The 19950-nt window shown below is 42.4% G+C and overlaps 1 protein-coding gene across 1 annotated transcript in view; it reads left to right on the top strand.

Moving 5' to 3' along the window:
• Window positions 1-13145, top strand: part of TBC1D9 (TBC1 domain family member 9) — a 114887-nt gene extending 101742 nt beyond the window's left edge. The window contains exons 17-21 of the mRNA XM_029234735.1: window positions 5045-5110; window positions 6006-6092; window positions 9656-9730; window positions 9825-9928; window positions 11042-13145. Coding sequence (XP_029090568.1) covers window positions 5045-5110; window positions 6006-6092; window positions 9656-9730; window positions 9825-9928; window positions 11042-11767 — 1058 coding nt within the window. The 3' untranslated portion in view covers window positions 11768-13145. The remainder of the gene's footprint in view (window positions 1-5044; window positions 5111-6005; window positions 6093-9655; window positions 9731-9824; window positions 9929-11041) is intronic.
• The last annotated feature ends 6805 nt before the right edge of the window (window positions 13146-19950 follow it).

Here is a 19950-nt window from a genome sequence, read left to right as displayed (position 1 = left end):
GGGAGGGGGGAATAGGTCAGTAAGCACCGTGGTCCTCGTGGTTCTCTGTGCCGCCCTCAGGACCACAGCCCCGCTCGCTTCAGGAGACAAGGTTTACAGGACAGAGAAGCACATTTTAAGGTTTGCAAGCTGACTGTAAAATTCGTTTTTAGTTAATGGATATATTATATGATTAAATCGTTACCTTCTACATTCGATAGTCCTCAGCCCTAGTTAAAATACATTATCAGAGAGTTTGCAAGAATGCCAACTTAAACACTGAAACCACAAATCACGATAACTTTACAAGGGAAGAAATGTTTGGATGGATTGCTTTTCTTTGTCAAAAAATATATTTACAGTACATATGTTTCATAAAATTTTATAAAACATTTCATAATGTTTTTAATAAAGAGCTGAAAAAAAAAATGCAACAGCCCTGCCGTCTAAATGGAAGTCTTTTCTCTCCATTCTGCGGGGAGGAAGGGTGTCCATCCTGAGAATACACACCCTCACCTCCCAAGCAGCACGAGTTTCTGCCTGTCAGCCTCACTGTCTGACCTGTTTCCTGTCCTATATTCCACTGGACTCTTGTCCCATTAATATTTGAGCAGAAAAGCTACGTGGTGGTCAAGCTTGGCCCGCCCATTACGAGGTTGTGGATATAGCAGGCATTATGTCAGGCTGCCTGAATGAGATAAGAAGGAAGACTTTTTAAAATTCTAATTGTGCCACTCTGTGACCTTGGTCCATGCACTTGAAAATGGCCTGTGCCCACGAAAGATGAAGGCGTCAGACATAGAGCCAACGATGATTCCAAAAAGTACCCTAAATCATTAAGAATAATGACTGGAAGGCTTAAAGGCCAGAGAAAGCTGATGGTTATTAAAAAAGCAAAGAGGTGTAGATAAGGTCCTCTTAGATAAGTAAAAACTATTTGTATCAAGCGCTCAGATATATCATTCAAAGGGGGTACATGGAGGAAACTAGCCTTTTTTAAGTGCGGGCTCTGTTGTGATGCTTTAGAACTTGTACTTTATCACTTAATCCAGACAACAGACCTTTGAGGGTAATAATAGTATTGATAACTAACATTTATATAGCATTTGCTCAGCCAGGCACTGCCCTCGTGCTTTATGTGCATTTAATTTACCTAAAGCACACAACTACAAAGTTGGAGTTTGAACTCAGGCACCCTGGAAGCAGCGTTTGTGCAGTTACTATCAATATTATGTTTTATTACCTGTCTGCTTACTATTAATACCCCCATTGTCAGTTAAAGAGATGGAGGCTTAGAAAAGTTAAGCAACTTGCTGGAATATTCATTTTTAGCAAGTCAGTATATGTCTGTTATTGAACTGAAAAGCACAGTTAGTACGTGCTGGGTCCAGGATTCAGATGAGGGCTGTTCTCATTACTCTGTGCTAAGGACAGCAAATAGGATTTGTTTTTTCTTTTAGGGAAGAAGGAGGCATTAATTTTTAATTACAAAAGTAACATAAATACATTCTGCTTTTCAAAAAAGTGAACAGAATAAAATAAAGTAAAACAACCCAGACAAGGCTAAGGACCCTTTTGACCCTCTCCTAAGCTTTTCTTCCACAAAGTAACTATTATTATCACCTTGGTGTCTATCAAAAGGGAGATTTTTTAAAATTAGCTTTGGACAAAAAAAAGGAGGAGAAGAAAGAGACAGGTTCTGCGCGTAGAAAGGGTTCTAGGAATTTTTGCCGTGAACATCTTTGCTGCGGCCAGTTTTGCTGCAAAGCTAATTGGCCATAAGGCCATTTTGCCATAAGAGATCAAAATAATTGGTTGACAGTTACGACACTAGAAAAAGATAACAAATCAGTTTTTATAAATCCTTCGACGAGCACAGTCATGCCTCCCACTCGTCGAAACCAAAAGTTCACCAAGCTATGGCAAATATAAAAGAAGCGGCGACTAATTCACAACAGCCTTCGAGAACATTAGTGATTGATTCTTTAGCTAATTTGGATACAACAGATTGTCCTCTCAGGCCGTCTTTACCAAATTTATCGTGCAGTATTAGACGCTGGAGGCAAACGAAGAATCAAGCTCCTCCTATCCCCCCAAAAGGAAATCGTAATGTGATTCCTGATGGGTATAAGTTTCTTGAAAATGGTGCAAATTTTAACACAGTCTGGCTTAGATTAGCTCGCTGAAGGATTTGCAAAAATTGCTATCTTATTTTCTAGTGTAATGTAACCATCAACCAGTTATTTTTATCTTTTGTGGCAAAATGGCCTTACGGCCAATCAGTTGTAATGCGAATCTGCTTCTAGCAAAGATGTTCACAACAAAAATACCAGACACGTGTAGAAAGTGATAGGAATAAATATAAATATTTAACTTACTTAAGCCTAGTCAAACCCCAACAAGGTAAATACTCTTCAAAATCTTCCGAAAAGGAAAGCGAGGTTTGCAGTCTAAGATAGTGAAAACATTGGAGAAGAGTACTTGGGCTTCTTAAAAATGCAGTTGAGTTCTCTGAGCAAAGTCAACTCCACCCCGTTTGCCAGGCGGAGTCTCAAGAGCTGTAGTCAGTCATGCGGGTTGATTACAGCTATGGAGACAGACAAGTAGACTAGAAAAGAGAAATTCTATTCAAGTCTTAAGGAACTAAAGAATGAATTCTGGAAGAGATGGATCAATAATTTCAATGTTCATCTCCAGAAAGATCCCTCTAGAAATTAGTGAACAGAACATCTCTATGGAATTAGAGATGAGGGATTACAATCGCAAGCCACAAATTAGCTGGACCTCCTTTTCCAGTGGTATTGCTGGAAGGCAGCCTTTCTAAACACGCCATAGATGTCATGAGGCAGCTGGTCACTGGACAGATAACTCATTATAAATGGAAAGTTGGAGGGATATGGATGTTGGTGATTCAATGACTGTCTGAACCCTGCACCCAAAGCATGACGGTCAATGGAGAGCTCTCTAGTATGCTGGGCTTGGTGTTTAACCTCTGTGATTGTTCCCTCATTTGCAAAATAGTTATCGTCAGGACTAAAAGAAATAATTCAAGTAAAGTTCCTACAACAGTGCCTGGCTCAAAAAGTGTTAGTTATTGTTGTCACTACAATTACTGCTTATCCATCCCCCTCTACCTGACTTAGTCAGGGATTTAAACTATAAAGGTAGAGAAGCTACCATTACAAAAGTGAAGAGAGACAGCCATTGTGTTGGAGGACAAAAACAAGATTTAAGGAAATCAGAGGAGGAAATGGTTGGCAAAAACAAACTGATAGAGATAAATCAGAAATCTTAAGTTTTAAGAAATGATTGTAAAAGAACTGTATGTTTGCATATATAGTATAGTGGTTTCAACCATGCGATCTAGGGTCAGACAAATCTGAGTTCAAATCCTGGGCCTGCCACTTGCTAGCTTATGACCTTGAACATTACTTAACATCAATAAGCCCGACTTTTCTCACCTGTAAAGTTGGGATAATAGTTGTGACCATCTCGTAGAATTATTGTGAGAAGAAAGTGAAATGCATATGGAAAGTAGTTAACATAGGATTTAGCACAAAGTGAATGGTTCAAAAATGTCTGTCATTATTTTCATGGTTAGTATTAGTCAGTGTGTAAGCATTTGGGGGTTTAGTTAACTATGTGGTCAATAAGAAACTCCAGAGTGAAGAGTGTAAGGAGTTGAATGCAGACTTAGGCTAAGAGTCAAGAACAGTTCCACTATTCTCTGCAGTGGACTAGAAGCTTCTGGAACTCTCTGTCCAGAGGGTTATTGATGGACACATTAACACATAAGGTGGATGTGGGTAAGAATAGGGAAGAGTGTACAAACGATGTCGTATAAGAAAGTTGAAAAAATGTAGAGAGGGTATAGCCTGGGGGACATAAATATGCCTTGAAAAGATAAGCTGGAGAGGAACAGGACAGCTGTCCTTAAAATCTGAAGGATCGTTGTAATGAAGACGTAATAGACCTATTTTTTTTTTTTTTACTCTAAAGAGGAAGGAAAAGGAATAGTTCTAAACCTTTTTTTGAGTTGTGATCTCTTTGAGATCTGATAAGGACTGTGGAAATCTTCCCAAAAAGTGACATCGGCACGTGGCCACATTTTACATTGTTTGCGGTTCATGGAATTTATGCACTTGAACCTGTAGGTTAAGGGTCCTGACTAAAGTTAAAATGACAGAAGCCCTTTCAGTGTTTCTAGAATTCCCCAGTGAGATGAGATGCCTCTGGTTGTGATGAGCTTCCCGTCCCTGAGGATGTTCAGACGTCTCTCTTACGTGGATGTGGGTGTGGGAGGAGGCCCCTGCGTTAAGTGGGAGGTGGGACGAGATAACCCCTGGTGCCCCTGCCAACCAATCCATATCCTGTGATTCCCCTTTTCCCAAATCTTATTAACCTTCAACTAGGCGCTCTGAGAACACGCATTTACAAAGGATTTTCTGATTCCTGAAATACGTATGGACTGTAAGGGAAAAAGTAACAGGATTCTTTGGGTTGAAGCAGTGGTGATATAATGGCGGCTAGGTTAGGCTCAATTGAACTGAAGAAATATTTAAGAGACCCCAAAAGCAACTAAAAAAGATTTCTAAAATGAGTAATTTGAAGCACTCTTAAACGTGTATTGAGATTATTTCTGAACTCTAGCAAGTATTTAGGGTGTTGAGGCCCAGTCACCTGACTTTTCTTATCAATAACACTAGTTATATTTGTGCCGGCCACTATTCTAAGTGTTAACACCTTTAGTTCTCACATTTCATGGGCCCTGATATCAAGACCACTGGTAGTATCTTCTAATTTGTCATCCTGCCTCATAGAGGGGAAACTGAGGTACAGAGAGGTTCACTCTCCCAAGGGCACATAGTAAGTACAAAGCATTTGAAACCAGGTATCCTGGCTCCAGAGCTTTCAACCCAAATACGTCCTGGCCAAACTTTCTGCCACACAATACCTGGGTTTCAATTTGTAAAAGTAGGTGCTTCAGGGGGATGCTGAGCCTGGGGTGGGGGGGGGATTGTAGCACACATGGTGCATTTCACATTTTTACTTATGTGACTTCTAGGTGCCGTGTGCCATGGGGACCTCACAGAGAAGCTCAAACTGCTGTACAAAATGCACGTCTTGCCTGGTAAGCGAGACACACAGAGTAGCACATGTACCTGTGACTCTGGCCTGGCTTGAAGTCTTTTTTGGCGAGACCCGTTTGCCTTTTTTTTTTGATGTACAAAATCACTCATTGGTCACTGAGAACAAACTGAACGATACTTTTTACATGAGTTCCTGAATCAGCAGGTGCTTAATTCAATGATCATTCACCTGTGTGAACTGTGAGTTGTAGTAATAGAAAAGAGCAGGCTTCTGCAAGAGAACAAATAACACTTGGTAACTCATGGGATTCTGAGTCGAGGGGGAGCAGTGTTACCACCGACAGAAACAGTGGGAAAGATGGTGAAGTTGTGAGTTCAGTTTTAAACAAGGATGGCCTCCAGCTGGAAATATCTAGCAAATACTAAAAAAGAAATGGAGGGAGAGGTGGAGGGAAAGAGAAAGAGAGGGAGAGAGAAAGGAAGGAAGGAAGGCAGGAAGGAAGGAAGGGAGGGAGGGAGGGAAAAAGGGAAGAAGGAAAAAGGGAGGGAGGAAGGGGGATTAGTTCCAAGGATAGAGATAGGGTAAAACTACAGATTTGGGAATTATCATGATAGTGTACAATTTCCCAAAATTTGGTTCCTTAAACCATCATTCCATAGGATTTAGGAAAAGTCTCCAAAAAAGGCAAATGTGAAGGGACACTTCAGTGTGGGGTTGTTATAAAGGAAGGTGGAGTTAGTACTGGAGGGAGCCCCTCCCCCATAAGGGTTTTGAGGAGGTGGGCGTTCGAGGCCCGCACCAGTGATGGGACCCCCCAGCCCACCTTCGTAACTTCAGCTTCTCATGAGCCCCGTGTCATTTCTTCAGCAATTAAAGCACACTTTCATTGAGTCCTGGCCCTGCCAATATGAGAATCATCTCTCCTCCCTCTCCAGAGCCATCCTCTGATCAAGACGAGCCAGATTCCGCTTTTGAAGCAACTCAATACTTCTTTGAAGATATCACCCCAGAATGCACACATGGTAAGTGACTTTCCTCGTCAGGGCCTCTCTGTTTCTTTTTCTACAGAGCCCTCTGTTATTGGGAAAAGTTGCCTCCAAAGCTAGGCAATCAGAAGTATAATGAATACAAGTGCCTGATATGCTACTTTCTTTTTAAATTTTTGAACTTGACTAACTACTGGGGAGTGGGAACTTCAGCCCACCGAAAGGACCATGTACATTGTGTCCTGCTAGCTTAGAAAAAGCGTTACCTGGAGAGCATATTCTTTGCTCCCCTCTCCTTGATAGGGAGAAGCGCTCACTAAGAGTGTCATTCTGTTGTTATGCTGCTGTCCAGAATCTGGACTAGCATTGACATCAGACACGCTGCTCTGTAACAGACGTCAGCAAACTTTGGACCAAATCCAGCCCACCACCTATTTGTACGGCCTGTGATAATAAAAAATTTATTTTTATTTATTTTTTATTTTTTGTGGTACGCGGGCCTCTCACTGCTGTGGCCTCTCCCGTTGCGGAGCACAGGCTCCGGACGCGCAGGCTCAGCGGCCATGGCTCACGGGCCCAGCCGCTCCGCGGCATGTGGGATCCTCCCGGACCGGGGCACGAACCCGTGTCCCCTGCATTGGCAGGCGGACTCTCAACCACTGCGCCACCAGGGAAGCCCGATAATATAAAATTTATATCAAAGAATTAAAATAATATAAAATTGAAACATTACTGCCTATAAATAAAGTTTTATTGGAACACAACCAGGAACACAGCCAAGCTCATTCAGTTATATATTGCCTATGGCTGCTCTCACACTACAGTGGTAGAATTGCCTCAGATATTTGCCGTCTGGCCCTTTACAGAGAAAGTTTGCTGACCCCTGCTCTGTGCGGTTGTTAGATCTACACAGACATGATCCGGCTCATTGGAAATATCTCCAGATTTACATATGAACCTGTTCTGTTGTGCCATGTGTGGATCTAAGCAGCGTCTGGGCTTGCTGCTGCTGAGCATTATCTCCATCCTATTGATACTTCATCCGTAGGGCAGGCGGCCTCCTGACTTCACCCAAGGTTGAAAGTCAGCATGGGTTGCTCCTGGATCCTTTTGCCTCTTAAATCTTACGGTCCCCAAATAAGCACAGCTTAGACCTGCTTTTAAACTGTGAGCCCCTAAGTGATTGAGTGGAGAGGAACGAGAGCCAGACAGTCTTCTTATTGGTGATACATGTTAAGGGCAGGGGTTTTGGACAGGATGCTAGCTCTGTTTGTCTAGATGACCTCAGGCAGTCTCGGGCATCTGGGAGCACCAGCGTCCTTGTGTGGAAAGTGGAGATGAGAGCTGTCACATTGGGTATAGTAAGGACTTAGTGAGATAATGTAGTAAGCCTCTTAGCTTAGTGCCTTAGCATATCTGACAGTATTCTTCAAATCCTTAGCAATCATATTTTGGCTGCAAAATGTTAGCCGCATCTTTCTTAGTGGGCACTCATCTCAGAAAAGGAGTCACTTGTTTCAGAAATGCTTCAGGAATGGTTACATGCCAGTAGCACTTAATAGCCTCAAAAGATGCTTTTTAAAAAATGTTTTTTCTGGGCTTCCCTGGTGGCGCAGTGGTTGAGAGTCCACCTGCCGATGCAGGGGACACTGGTTCGTGCCCCGGTCCGGGAAGATCCCACGTGCCGCGGAATGGCTGGGCCCGTGAGCCATGGCCGCTGAGCCTGCGTGTCCGGAGCCTGTGCTCCGCAACGGGAGAGGCCACAACAGTGAGAGGCCCGCATACCGCAAAAAAAAAAAAAACAAAACTATTGCTTTGTATGAAAATTTTTTAAATATGGGTCAAAATATATAAAATAAGCTAATGATATCTTAAAACTGCATGATATAAAGATAACTATCAATAATAATTAATATCTTGAAGTATTTCTTTTCCTTTTTTATCCATATAATTTTAATAATATCCATAATGTATATATAAAACTGGGATCAAACTGCCGATACAGTTTTGTTCGTTTGTTTGTTTTGGCTGAAGGATCGTTTTATGAACAATTTAAACATAGAACAAGTGTGTTCTGGCACATGCCATCTCCACGTCTTCTGCCTGTACAGTTTTGTATCCTTTTTTCACTTAAAATCCAGTGAGACTATTACGATGTCATTTACATTCTCTGAAAACACGGTTTTTAATTGGCTGTATAATATCCATTTGATGGGGCTTACCATAACATTTTGGACTATCTACTTGTTCCCTAAAGCTAGTTCAACATTAAGAGGAGAGGACTTTCTCCACGGCATATATAGTTCATTGTCCTCAGTCTGTCTTAAAAGCTGCTGAGATTTTAATTTGGCACTAAATATGTAAAGGTTACATATGCGGCAAACCAGCCTCCTTTTGTATGGCTGAGGAAGTGCTTGGGATGCATTCTTACAGCTCACAAACTGAATGGGAAACTGGGGGGATAGTACACCTCTCCCTTTTGAAGCCCTGGGATGTCCTGTTTTAAGAAGAAAGAAGAAAACAATTATAAGTTGTTTTCTTGAAAGTCAAAAAATGCCAGATTATGAATCTGAAGGAATTTAGTAGCACATGACATTTGTTTTCTTTTATCAACATAGATGTCAGTTTCTTTTTAAAAAGTGGGTTCTTGATCTTTTGCAGAGCCTGACAGAAGGTCAATCTCATGTATACAAAGTTAAGATGATAATGTAACAGAGGAGGGAAATCAGCATTCACTGGGGCCAGCACCACCGTTTTTTAAGTACTGAACACCACATGACATCGCTCCTTTAATTCCTATTTATACACCGAGCCCTGCTTGTGAAAAAGGATTCTTGGGGAATCTTTCACCTAGAGATAGAGTTTTTCGATTGTAAAAAAAAAAAAAAGCACTACCTAAAAGTTGAGAATTACGTTTTATTCAGCAGACGTACTGAGGACTTAAGCCCAGGAGGCAGCCTCTCGCATAGCTCAGAGGGACTGCTCCGAAGAAATAAGGGAGGAGAGCCAGGATATATAAGATTTTTTTCGCAAAAAAAAAAAAAAACGGGTAGTGGGAATATCAAAAGATTAGTGTTAATTAAAGAAACCAGATATCTCAAGTTAATGAATTTAGTGCTTTTCTGTGTATGGGAAGATGCAAGAGTCTGGGCTTACTGAAATCATTCCTTTGATATGCACTTTAGCTGTCTAGGGCCAGTATCCTATTTTTCTCCATCCTGAATCCCTGCAGGGTGGAGATGGCACAGTTGGGGGCAGCTGCAGTGCTGCTGGCTTGATGGCTGCAACATCCTTTGTTTACTGACCTGGCAGGCAACACTCAGTTGTCAGATCAAATATGAGACACCCAGTAAAATTTGAATTTGAGGTGGACAAAAATAATTTGCTTAACGTGAGTATGTCCCATGTGATAATGTGGGAACTCACACTTTAAAAAATTATTTGTTGTTTACCTAATTATTTATGTGCTGGGGTTTTGTTTTGTTTTGCTGTGTTAGGCAACTCTACCTAGAGGTTTTTCTGTTTTCTACTACACCTGCTAAACCTATGGGTTTATCATGTAACATTCTCCTTTTCTTCTTCTGAATCTTTCCTGGTAGTGGTTGGATTGGACAGCAGAAGCAAACACAGTGCAGACGATGGCTTTGTTACAGTGAGTCTAAAGCCCGACAGAGGTACAGACTTTGTCTTCTCTGTGTTTCCCTTACTGCTGGTTCAACAGTTGCTTCTTGACCTTTGAACACTTACTTCTCGGCATTTGGGTTTTAGGGAAGAGGGCAAATTCTCAAGAAAATCGTAATTATCTGAGACTCTGGACTCCAGAAAATAAATCCAAATCAAAGAATGCAAAGGATTTACCCAAATTGAATCAGGTGAGTACCGAACAGTGTAGTTCATGCATTTCAAACCTTGAAGCTCTGTTTTCTAGTCATAGATAAATGTAGAATAAGTACTCCTCAAGGCGCTTAAGTAGTACCTGTTTGGATCTATTTTGTGCATGCTTCTGTGCATTCAAAGCATGCTCTGTTGTGAGAAAATGACCTCCTCAGAGAATATGTGAACCACGAAATATTCAAATTTGAGAATACATGCATTGTCATCCCAGTCTTTAAAAATACCCTCAGATACTCGGAAGACAAGCTCATGCTGTTTTCAAACCACTGTGCTCAGCTATAAAGGTGTCTGACATATTTTTTTCCTTAAACAGCTGAAATGTAATGAGGGCGATAAAACAATATAAATAATTAAAATACAGGATGCAAATGCTGTTTTCTAACAGAAGAACAGATAAATCATCCTGGTGGGGGTGGGAGGCATGACTTCCGTCCGTGGACACCAGCAGATGTATCATGGGAGAGGGGATTGGAGCTGACCTGACCTTGGAAACATTGGGCTGCCTGCTGTAGTGTGTAGATATGAGATGAGGTGAGGTCTGCGATTTACTTAAGATACTGCAAGAAAGGATAAAACAGTTAGTGAAACATTTGTATAACATGGTCCTTCTTTTTTTTTTTTTTTTTTTTTTTTTTTAATATTTACTTATTTATTTTGGCTGCACCGGGTCTTAGTTGCGGCACGTGGGATCTTCATTGTGGCACGCAGGCTCTTAGTTGCCATGCATGTGGGATCTAGTTCCCCGACCAGGGATGGAACCCAGGCCCCCTGCATTGGGAGCGCAGAGTCTTACTCACTGGACCACCAGGGAGGTCCCCGTGGTCCTTCTTGACTCTAGAATGATAGGTACTATTATAAAGGCGTATTATTTCATTCTTTCTACTTTCATGGATGTTAGAAGTTTTCCCCGTTTAAAAAAAGGAAGCATTGAAAGAGACTTTAAACTACACATCCATCCACCCTACGGTAGGACTCTTCCAGGATCTTGTAGGAGTCCTGATATTAAATGGCTTTGCCGTCCACTTGGGTCCTGCCTCCGTGCTCCTCATGAGGTGGCCACATACTTGTGTTTTCCCTCCATCACTTTGCAGGGGCAGTTTATCGAGCTGTGTAAGACGATGTATAACATGTTCAGTGAGGACCCCAACGAGCAGGAGCTGTACCACGCCACGGCGGCGGTGACCAGCCTCCTGCTGGAGATCGGGGAAGTGGGCAAGCTCTTCACTACCCAGCCCGCCAAGGAGGGCGGGAGCGGAGGTGGCGGGCCACCCGGCAACCAGGGCCTCCCCGGCGGCATGCTCTTCCCCAACAAAGGGCCGGGCCAGCCTTACGCGCCGGACCCCGTGGAGCCCCTCCCGGCCAGCTTGGCGGGGGACGGCGAGGAACACTCCCTCGGGGGACAGATGGAGGACATCAAGCTAGAGGACTCCTCGCCCCGGGACCACGGGGCCTGCTCCTCCATGCTCATCTCCGACGACGACACCAAGGACGACAGCTCCATGTCCTCGTACTCGGTGCTGAGTGCCGGCTCCCACGAGGAGGACAAGCTGCACTGCGAGGACATCGGCGAGGACACGGTGCTGGTGCGCAGCGGCCAGGGCACAGCGGCGCTGCCCCGGAGCACCAGCCTGGACCGGGACTGGGCCATCACCTTCGAGCAGTTCCTGGCCTCCCTCCTGACAGAACCTGCCCTAGTGAAGTACTTTGACAAGCCCGTGTGCATGATGGCCAGAATCACCAGTGCAAAAAACATCCGGATGATGGGCAAGCCCCTCACCTCGGCCAGTGACTACGAGATCTCGGCCATGTCCGGGTGAATCCCGCGCCTTCTGTAGGGACACGCAGGCCGGGAGCGGGGGGAGGGTCTTTTTTATGTTCTGTGTTGGGGTTTCTTTCTTCCTTTTAAATTAAATATTTATTAGTACCCGGCTTAAAGCCTAGTGTTTTCATAATATAATACAATGAAAGCTGTTGGAGGAATACTTAAACACCTCGATGTAGGCCCAGTACACTCTCTTGTCGGGGGGAGGGGGATTTACCAGAATACAGTTTTATTCAGTGAATTCCGAAAGAAAGATGACTGTCCGTGATATGTGTGTATTTATAACTTCTTAATCTTGCTGTTGAGCTATATACATAGTGCTGTTTAACACTAAATAAGGCAGCAGACGTGTATTGGGGCTTTTTAAATAAAATTAGAGCTGTTAAGGAAAGTAGAATGCCACAAACACAGAATGTTCTTAAATGGAATAGGCATTGTCAGCTGGGGTAAATCCTACACCACTTTTAGGGAGCATTAAAACTATTTTTTAAGATTTGAAATATATTTCATAAAAGTCCTCTATTCAAAAATCATGTTTAACAGATGTTCCCTTTTGAGGTTCTAAGCAATTATGAAAGTGTAAGTGATTTTTATGTGATGCCGGAATAACACCTCTATCTGAACAGTTTGGACAAATACCAGGCCAATTTTGCATTTACAAAACTGATGATTTAAGTCAGCTGGCCAGAATTCAGGGGAAATGAACAGTCTTTTGTTACAGAGAATCTGAAAGTGGCAACAGAAATGATGAGAGGGCTCAGGATTTTTTTTTGGGGGGGGGGGAGTAAAAATACTGATGCTTCTCATACTAGATTTTCAGCCTCTTGTTACTCATTGCAAATGAAGCAAAAAGTAAAACGATAAACTTTACCATTTCCGTACTCTCCATAGGTTCAAGAAATTATACCATGTATCACATATGACCATCTTTCCATTTAAATCCATGTAAAGTAGAGATAATGTAAATTGAAAACACAACCTGCAAGATAACGTAACTGAATGTTTAAAGCGGAACTTGTCACTTTATATAAAAGAATAGTATGCTCTATTTCCTGAATGGACTGGGAAATGAAAACTATCGCACCTGCACTTTGTATTGTTGCTTCTTTTTTATTCCTATTATATTTCTGTCTTTTACACATGCTGGCGTTTTTTTCTCTTATTGTTGCATTCATTATCATGGTCACATTTTCTTTGCTTATGCAGAATACTCCTTCCAATGCATTCCTTTATTTTAGTATCCATTGGTCTTTATTTTAGCTGCTGCTGCTGTTTTTTATTTTGTTTACAGAATGATTTTTTAAACTGTCCAATGAAGTAGTGTTAACCTCAAGTAGGATAAATGTGAACAAATAAAATACATCCGATACTCAGATGTGGCTTTTATCTCAGTGCTTGAGTTCCTGTCTAAGGTGATAACATTATTCTTTTGACAGTTTAGCAGGGGAAATTATGTTAGGCAACCATTTTGACTTAGGTAACAAATTTTTGTAGGCAAATATTTTGAGGTAAGAAATACAGTATGGGGAATTCCCCGGGCGGTCCAGTGGTTAGGATTCGGCGCTCTCACTGCTGGGGGCCCAGGTTCAATCCCTGGTCAGGGAACTAAGATCCTGAAAGCCTGCAGCATAGCCAAAAAGAAAAGAAATACAGAAATACACTACATAGTGATGTGCATATGAATGTAAAATAAGGAAGAGAATCATTGTCAGTCATCTAATCATTTAACTTATCCTGCATAAGTAATAAAAGGGTGAAAATACCTGTTTAACCCTGATTAGTGCATGGTAACACCATTTGGCATGTATTTAATTGAGTAGTCATTCATTTGATTCGACTCTTAGATGATTATACATTATTCCATTATTCTGTCTATCACTTAAAGATGCCTCGAGAGATAACGCTATAGAGTCTGATCCTCTCTCTCACCTCCAGAATTAAAGATGGGTTTGGGAGGGGAATGAACATGTATTTAAATGTGTAGCCCTAGATAAATAAGAGGAGCCAGAATTTTCCATTATCACTGAGAACGGGATTATAACTGAACAGTGTATCACGCTGAAAGTGTATGTTCCTATTGACACTCTGTCGTAATACTGTCCTTATTTGTTCAAGCACCTCATAGTGTTTCTGTCACAGTGTCAATATACTATATAACAGCAGGTTCTAGTCCGTTTGCTTCTAAAGGCTACCTATGGAGGAGCCCTGAGCCTTTGAGATGATTCTTTCCAGCTCAGTCTCTGAGACCACCTTGTCAGTGCCTTCCTCCAGAGGCAGACAGGGCATTTCAAAGAGCATTAAACTTCCTGTCTAGTTTTTAATGGTCTGTATGCCTTTCTGGTATCCTCATGGGTTATTCTCTTTGATTTCAGGGTATTGTGATTGACCATCTTCTCTGAATGGCCACTTCCCATCTAGTTCTGTGATGCTAATAATCATTCCACCATCACAGATGACGGGCTCAATGTCTATATCCTAATAGACTTGATCTGGCATCCCAGTGAGCTTCTAGCTCCAGAGCACTGGGCACTGGCCTCAGTGGACCTTTCATATATGAAAACTCAGAAGAGGAAGCTACTACTGGGGGAAAAGGGGGAAACCATTTGCAGCCTGGGTGCTAGGGAAGTGAGTGCTCCAGAGAAACCACAGATCTAGCCACATCGTCCATCCTGCATTACTTCAAGTCTGATTCTGGGTAGGAGGGGGATAAGCTTTGTGCAAGTGCCACCAGGGGAGCCACGGACAATGAGAAGGTCCACTGCCAACAGTGTCTTCATCCCCCACCGAGGATGCAGGCTGGGAACCTTGGCGGCCAGGCAGAGGGCAGGTCCCCGTATGTTCTTGTCATAGTCATTAGCTGGGGTGGGGGGGGGGTGGCGGTGGCTAGGCTTCTCCTCCCTTTCCTGTCCCCAGAGATAGAGCAGCTTCCCAGTCCTGGTAGAGTGACCTTGACCTGGTCTCCGATGGAAGCTTTGTAGAGAGAACCTCAACTCAGCTACTTAGTTCATGAATCTAACAGTGGAACTCATGGGGTGTCCTGGCCGATCCCTCATTCTCCTGTACATCCGGTTAAGGGCTCCTCTGCGTGTTCTTCACGACTCGCCCTGTAAGATGGCTCTTTTGTTACAGCATCAGCTTCTAACCCGAAAAGAACAGCAACCGATGTGGTGAGTACAACATTTCACGCTGTTTTCTGTTTTAAAATAACTCTTTTACTTAATGTTTAGGGCCCTGTGCCTTTTGTGTAACATATTCGTGACAGTCTAATCCTTTAAAAAGAAATCTTAGGCAGCCAGACAAAGGAATTTATAGACAGACACAGAGTGAGGAGGAAAGGCAGGGCCTGGGATGCTCTCCCTGTGGGCTTTGGTAATAGGACCGTCTGCCGGGAGACGGGTCTGCACATCGGCTCGGCTGAGGGCCAAGCTGTGGATTATTTGGGCTTCCTGGATTCACAACTACCTCCCCTCACCCTCACAGAGAGGCCAGGACTCTGCAGACGTAAATCCTGTAGCTGTTCTTAGAATACCTCAAGGGGAAAGTATCAGCTAGACGGATGCCACATCCTGAGGACTAGGTTGGAGATAATCTGTTGTCTAGTGAATTCCCTTATTTCATGACTGTCCACCACCTACGGTGTTCCAGATACTGTCATGCACTTCAAACACTGAATGATTTTGTCCCCATAACCTGTTTCACTTTATTTCTTAACTTGATTAACAATACCAATATCCATCCAGTACCTGAAGCCAGAAATGTGAGTCACCCTTGATTCCTCCTGTTGTCCCACCTCCAGTTACTGAGACCAATCCATTATTTCTTCTGAGTGCCTCTTAATCTCTGTTCCTCTGTCTATTCCCAATCATACTTAGTCCAGCCTTCTATTTTTCTGTATGTCCAAGAGGGTTTTATTAGACTCATATATTAATATTTGTTCTAGCCTCTTCACTGCAGACTGTACTCAAAAAACAAAAATAGGTTATCCTTAAATGAAAGTAGCAATCTCAACTACCTGCCACATAACAGGAGATCAATTGCCTTTTACTTAAAAGAACAAAGCATGCCTCAACCTTTGGTGGATCAAGCAGGTTCTCAGCAGTTTTGTCTCTTCTCGACACCTCTGCGTCATAGCTGATGGTCCAACCCTTATGCCCCAAAGTGTGACCCAAAATGAGACTCATAAGTTTATGCTCTGATGGAAGATTATATGTAGATTTATAGTCCCTGACTCTGGCAACTCCAAGGCAACTTTCCTTAATTGGATCTGTTTTTTAACAATAGGAAGGCAGTCATTCAGATTAGCCCTTTGGCTATCGGTTAGTCTGAGTGGGATATAGTTACTCTTCCATCCACTGGCAAGCAAGAAAGAAATGGTCAGTTTTGCCAGTGCGTGATGCCACGCTTTCCTATGTGTGTATAAATGTTTGTGGCATGTGTTTTGAGAAGAATAAAGATTTGATGACAACAAAGATTGCCAGATTGTGGCCGCTTTGTCTGCCCCTAGGCAGCCCCGTAACTCCCTCCAGTTACTCTTTTAAGCTGCTGCCTACATGATCTTTCTAAAACTTCAGTGTGATCACGTTTTCCTCTGCGTCAAACCTCTTCGGTTTCCTACAAGATAATAAACAAGCGTATAAGAATGTTTATGATCAGTTACTGCTTGTTTCTCATAGAAATTTATCTTCACTTATTGGTATTCTAAGGGCCAAGGAACCTAAAATGTATGAGGTTTTACAGTTTATTTTTCCCACTTGCTGGTTTTGGTACATAATTTACAGCATCCTTTGTCATACTGTCAAAATATGAACCACGTGCAATATTTCAATCCCTCCAACAACTCCTGTCCCAAATTTAGACCTAAGAGTGAGAAATAGAGGACAGTGTTGACATTTGAAGTTTTGGAAGTGAACGAAATCTTGGTATGAAATGATATCTGATCAATATGACATTTCATCAAAAGCCAAAAAGGAGGGTTTAGCATCACACGTTTGGACAATATTCCTCTGTAATTTGTATTGAAATATCAGCTATTTCCAGTGTAATGCAACACAATATCTCTTCTCACTGTGAGAAAGAACTGTATGTCAGAACAAGGAAAAAAATAAGGGAGTAACATTTGAATTCACTGGGTCCTTCTAGGAGAAATCAATCAAAGAGATGCTCATATAAGCTGAGAAGACCTTTGAGAGAGTCCATGAAAAAAATAAAAGCACAAAATATTTTGGGGTGAGGCCCTCGGTTATTTCTTCAAGAGCTGCTCTCATGAAGAAGAAGATGCAGTGTTCAATAAGGGGATTTGTGAATGCCTGCTGAGGTGAAGTGAACCCGGGCATACTGACTTCCTAAAAGACTTCAGCAACATACGAAACGCCTTTGAAAATGAAATGTAAGATGGAGTAGCTTTAATAATACACACAAGTTGACATGGAGTTTTCAGAGTCTCCTTTGGAATTCCATTTTCTTTCTAAATGGGAAGGGGAAAGGACAATTTTAGAGCAAATTGTCTCCTCGGTGGCTTGACCAGGTTCAGGGGTGTTTGCTGGGAAGAGACGTGATGGTTGGAGTCCCCAAGTTGGCCCTCATCACTCCCCCAACTCTGCTGCCATCTCGTCCATCCTAGCCCACTCCAGAGCCCCGAGTAAACAGCGCTGACTCAGGCAGTGATGAAGCCAGGAAAAGATTCGGACTATCCGGAAGGTTACAGATCCACTCATTTCTCCAGCAAAATGTTTACCCAATGTGCTGGGATTTCTTGAAAAATGACACTTGGTAGAAAGACGTCCCTGGGCTTAGTCTTGCTACTTTGCTAAATTTATACTTTCTACACCCTACAGTGGTGAAGTCTCCAATCAACATCAGTATATCCACAAGAACACCACATAATTATATATAATTATTTTTGTTTACTTTTTACGCACAAGAAATACACAGATGCAACAATCAAAAAAGAATACCCATATCGAACACTAGAAAATTACCTAGAAAGTCTTCCTTTATTAACAAACTCCTATTTCCCTCATGGTAATATTATTGAGTGATTGAAGCTCATTGGTTCCACAAATTTATATACACATCTATGTACATACACACATAGGTGTCTTTTCTCTTTCAAACCCTTTTCCCACTTAAGTTTTTGCAGAATATTGAACAGAGTTCCTTGTGCTATATGGTAGGTCTTGGTTGATTATTTATTACATACACACATTTCAAAAAGTAGATCAAACTAGAAGTATTTTCTGATTTCATTTTCTCACCTAAGTGTCAGAGAGATCGTTCCATGTCAGTATAGATAGATCCACCTCATTTATTTTAATGGTAGCACAGTTTGCCGTAGAAAGGGAATGTTCCATGTCTCATTTAACAAACACACCAATCCCCCCTCAGGTGATGGACTTTCGCTATGGTAGACTCTTCTAATTATAAACCTTGTGGCACTGAATATCACTGTAAAGAGATTTGGGTCATATGTAAGAATATTTCTCTGGGACAGAATTGAAGGAGTAAAATTATGGGGTCAACGCATACACCCATTAACACTGTAGCGCACCCCGCCTAATGGGCTTTCAAAATAATTCACTTTGTTCACATTCCCAGCAACAGCCATATGCATTCACCGACATTTGAAGTTAACCATCTTTCGATGTATGCTAATCTGATAGATGAAAGATGACATTTCATCTCAATTTGAATTTCTCTCATAGTAGGGACGTTGAATATTCTTTGAAATGTTTACTGGTCCTTCCGGCTTCTTCTGGATTTGTCTTCTACCTTTGGATGTCACGTGTTCTACAGTAGTGTGTAAATTTTCATAAGAGCCAATCTGTTACCCGTTTTAAATCTGGCTTCTGGTTTTTGTATTCACTGTGGCAACAAAGAGAGAATAAAATGAAAGAAAATGAAGAGGTTATTAAGCATGATGAATTGCTCCACCCTCACCAAAGGCTAGTGACTTTCCAAACATGAGATGTATTTTAAAATTTCCTTCTTTCTCTTCTGCTTCTTTCTTTAGTCTTAATAGCCACTTGTATTTGTCACAGAGCAGACCTGACACAAAATCTCCAGTTATACCTGTTCAGCTGCATCCTACAACCTAATTAATATCTATTCTATTGTATCCCACTAGAGGGTAATGTTGGGCTAAAGCCCATTCTCTGTGACTAAGTTTGAGGCCCACATTCAATATATCCCGGTTACAGTTTTACATCTCTAGTAAAAAATAAAAGGACACGTTGCCCCTTAATGCTCAAAACAAATAGGGCAGAAAAGGAGGGCAGAGCTGTGAATTCAAGTGTAACTCAAAGGATATCAGGAAGAACTTGACAGAAGCATCTGTTTCAGGTCACACAGAGCAGAGACGGTGCGCTTTATTCTATTTTGAACACCGGAAGTCAAAGGATCAAAGGACGAAAAGATTACAAGGAGGATAGATGATGTCCTCCATGACGCAAACATTACCTAACGGGAAATATTTCCACACGATTTTCTTTCTGCTTACAATGTAATTTCCTCTTGGGTTCATGGCCTTAAACTGGCAACATTTCCTTATAGGCCATGCCAGGGCCAGGCGGTCTTCAGAGGCACAGAGCCCTCAGCTGGCACCCCATCAGGTGCCTGGATCACAGATGACTTCTGGTGGCCTCCCCTGACAGTCATAAGCTCAAGAAAAGCATGTACAAAAATCACGTCCAAAAGCACGGGTCTAGGTCAGATCCCTTCATCCTCCGAAAGACCCTCCTCCTCTCCAAAGGCACTTCAATCTACTGCACTTAGTATTTTCTCCGCAAAAGAGGCAACGTCAGTTGCTCTTTCAAAAGCTCCTTTAAAAATATGAGAGGCCTGAATGAAGAAACAAAGGTCACAATGATCCACATTCAATGAGACAACCATCTAAAAATTCAAGGCTGTTACTTTTTTTTTTTTTTTTGCGGTACGCGGGCCTCTTACTGTTGTGGCCTCTCCCGTTGCGGAGCACAGGCTCCGGACGCGCAGGCTCAGCTGCCATGGCTCACGGGCTCAGCCGCTTCGCGGCATGTGGGATCTTCCCGGACCGGGGCACGAACCCGTGTCCCCTGCATCGGCAGGCGGACGCTCAACCACTGCGCAACCAGGGAAGCCCCCAAGGGTGCTACCTTTAAAATAATAAAGCCTTAACTTTGACAGGGGGCTCAATGCTGAGTG

Source organism: Monodon monoceros, unplaced genomic scaffold (genome assembly GCF_005190385.1).
Source record: "Monodon monoceros isolate NGI ecotype Baffin Bay Population unplaced genomic scaffold, NGI_Narwhal_1 Super_Scaffold_20, whole genome shotgun sequence".
Taxonomy (NCBI): domain Eukaryota; kingdom Metazoa; phylum Chordata; class Mammalia; order Artiodactyla; family Monodontidae; genus Monodon; species Monodon monoceros.
The sequence above is the reverse complement of the archived record's forward strand: the minus strand, read 5'-3'. Positions and strand labels throughout refer to the sequence as shown.